Source organism: Sphaeroforma arctica (genome assembly GCF_001186125.1).
Source record: "Sphaeroforma arctica JP610 unplaced genomic scaffold supercont1.1676, whole genome shotgun sequence".
Classification (NCBI taxonomy): Eukaryota; class Ichthyosporea; order Ichthyophonida; genus Sphaeroforma; species Sphaeroforma arctica.
This window is the reverse complement of record NW_014038882.1, coordinates 114-2774: the sequence shown is the minus strand read 5'-3', so window position 1 is coordinate 2774 and position 2661 is coordinate 114. Positions and strand designations below refer to the sequence as shown.

Genomic DNA, 2661 nt, shown 5'->3' with positions numbered 1-2661 from the left:
GTAAGTCAATTTAGCCTTCATGTTAGTCAATCTTGATTTGAAATACTTCATATAAATTATGGATACGCAACCTAGTTCTTGTAATATCTCCTCTGACCCAAGAACCGATTTGTACTGAATCTCTTCGCCGCGTGCTTTGTGTTTGAAGATCCCGGCATCTGGCCTATCAAACCTGTACAAATTCCATTAAGACATCTACATAATTCTCAGTAATTTTCAATGACAGACACTGAATGCAGTGCTAGAAAGAATACAAATCAGGAAATGTGTGTGATATCATGGTGCCATTCGTAATCTGCAACTAGACCAACGGGCGCGATGTCACCTAATGAAAACAGGAAAGGAGGTGATTTCTCTAGCGCACCTTTGATGGGAGGAATCTGTTTACTCTCTAGGTTTTGCAAGCAAAGGCTGGTTAAACATACCAGAAAGGGGAGTAAGGCGAGAGCTTAGGAGCTCTCTAAGGAGCAAAAGTAGGTCGCTGAAGAAGGGTGTGACTCCACCAGGAGGTTGGAGTAGCACACGAGGAGTGCAGGGTGTACCCCGACGAGTGTTGCGTCGAAGAATACACGACACCATAATCTGCTGAAGGAATGAGCAGGACTCACGAACCAACTACCACTCGGAAAGGGAACGCAGTGTAGGGCACGAGATAAACATTTCCGGGCAAACAGTGTCGAGATTTGTTGAGATGAGAGACGATCTCTAGGGCGGAGAAGTATTTATACCATACTTATTTCGAGGACGTCTACACACATTTCCAAACCTCCACTGATCTACACAACGTACTAGTTTGTCCAACCTACGTCAAACCCGTCGGCAGAAACATCATACCCTTGAACGTCGGGAGGAGGACGACATAGACCGTCGAGGAACTAAGCGCCGCCAGTCTGTCACGGACTATACCGACCAACGAGCTGAGAAAGGGCGAATGGAGCCACAGGATGCACCAGTAAAGGTTCATTACCAAGCAGTGGCTACCGGTAGACAGGCATCCAAAACACACAGGGGTGATATCAGCCCATCGCAGGAAGACGTTGTAATCAACGGCGAGGCCAAGGGAGATCCCGACCTGCGCGTGAACAGGGAGCAGTACATTACTGGTGAGCATGTAGCTAGTGATGGGCTGCCTTCCCGTTCGTCTTCGGGTATCTCTGGAGTCTCATCTTCCGGTAAAGGGCAACCACGCCTACCACCTAATAAGCGCAGGCGTCACCGCCGTCGTTCCACAAACAAGGGCACGGTGCGGGGCCAGTCTTCGACACAGAAACTAACCGAGCTCATGGTACGACAACAGTCGCTCTTAGAGAAGTACGAGCAAAGGTTGCAGCGTACATCTTCAGAACGACCCACGACATTGTTGTCCGCGACCGAAGCGTCGACTAGCCCACACAAACGGGGGCATAGGGCACAAGGTAAGGAGGACAATCCCACGTTTTGTATCCAAGGCCGTTCAAAACAGCACCATGGACTCGGGTACGAATCACCTGGGTCGGAAGGTCAATTCTCTGAGGAGGAAGATACCTTGCCGGCATTGGCTATTTATTGAATATTTCCTATCTACCTTATACCAATGTGTTCACTACCTGGTAAATGCACATGAACTCGCAAGTACGTTGTACCAGAGAAGTAGAACGGGTTTCAATCAGAAATCTGATCAACCCTAAAACCCTAAAACCTGGGTTTACTTAATGTCCCGAATAAACCCCAATAAACCCAGGCTTATCTAAGAATAAGTATTGCTGACCACATCACGAACATCTATAAATAGATACTAAACTCAACAAAGATTATCTATTATAGCATTTCTCAGATATACTACCAAGAACACGTATATCCTTTCCTATAATCTGGCAAGTTACTTTAAACTTGCTATCATACCTAGTCTAGTTAATTTAACTGGACTAGTTACTCTTACTAAACTAGTTATTTAGGTAAAAATAAACCCTAATAAACCCAGGTTTATCTAAGAATAAGTATTCCTGACCATATTCTCGTATTTAAAAATAATATTAATAATAAACAAATATCTAATTATAAATAATAAAATATTTTGTAATAATAATAATAAAAAAGGCGCTGTGACTCCTGAGTGTTGGGCTGTTTGGCTGAGGGCCTGAGGCTGTTAATCTAAAATGAGGGTTTCTTTTTGGGCGATATAAATTGAAATAAATACATAGACGGGTCGAAAAAGTGTGTCAAGCCAATTTTTTTTTAAACTGCACCAATGTTCATAAAATTGATCCGCTCATAGATAGAGTTTTACTGAACAAATTAATTGGAACTAGTTCAATGCTCCCGGAATCTGGCCAACCCAAGCGGCTGAACACTAGCACAAACACCTGGAGTATAATACCAAAAGTGGAGGTTGTATATAAAGACATACTATTACGCTTTATACCATTCTATACTCTAACAGCAGCAGTCTATTTTAGCTTGTGACTTCGGGAGACTTGACAGGACCTTGGACTGTATAAGGGTGACAACCAAGTTCAAAACTTTAAGAGCTTTAATGATGAACACGAAACCAAACTACGGCACTAGAAAATCAAAATGTTAATTCTTCGGAGAGTTAAAAAACTCGTGCTCCCCATCTGCTCGCTTCTAGTCTTAGGGTGGAATCTAGTCTTATGGTGGAACATTTCAGAAGTATGTATCGAA

At 43.3% G+C, this 2661-nt stretch overlaps 1 protein-coding gene across 1 annotated transcript; it reads left to right on the top strand.

Moving 5' to 3' along the window:
- Nucleotides 1-245: 245 nt before the first annotated feature.
- On the top strand, nucleotides 246-1549 carry SARC_11417 (hypothetical protein; the record flags this gene model as incomplete). The annotated part of the gene is made up of 1 exon (XM_014294497.1): nucleotides 246-1549. Exon 1 carries the CDS (start codon nucleotides 932-934, stop codon nucleotides 1547-1549), a length of 618 nt encoding a protein of 205 aa, XP_014149972.1. The 5' UTR covers nucleotides 246-931.
- Between the last annotated feature and the right edge of the window lie 1112 nt (nucleotides 1550-2661).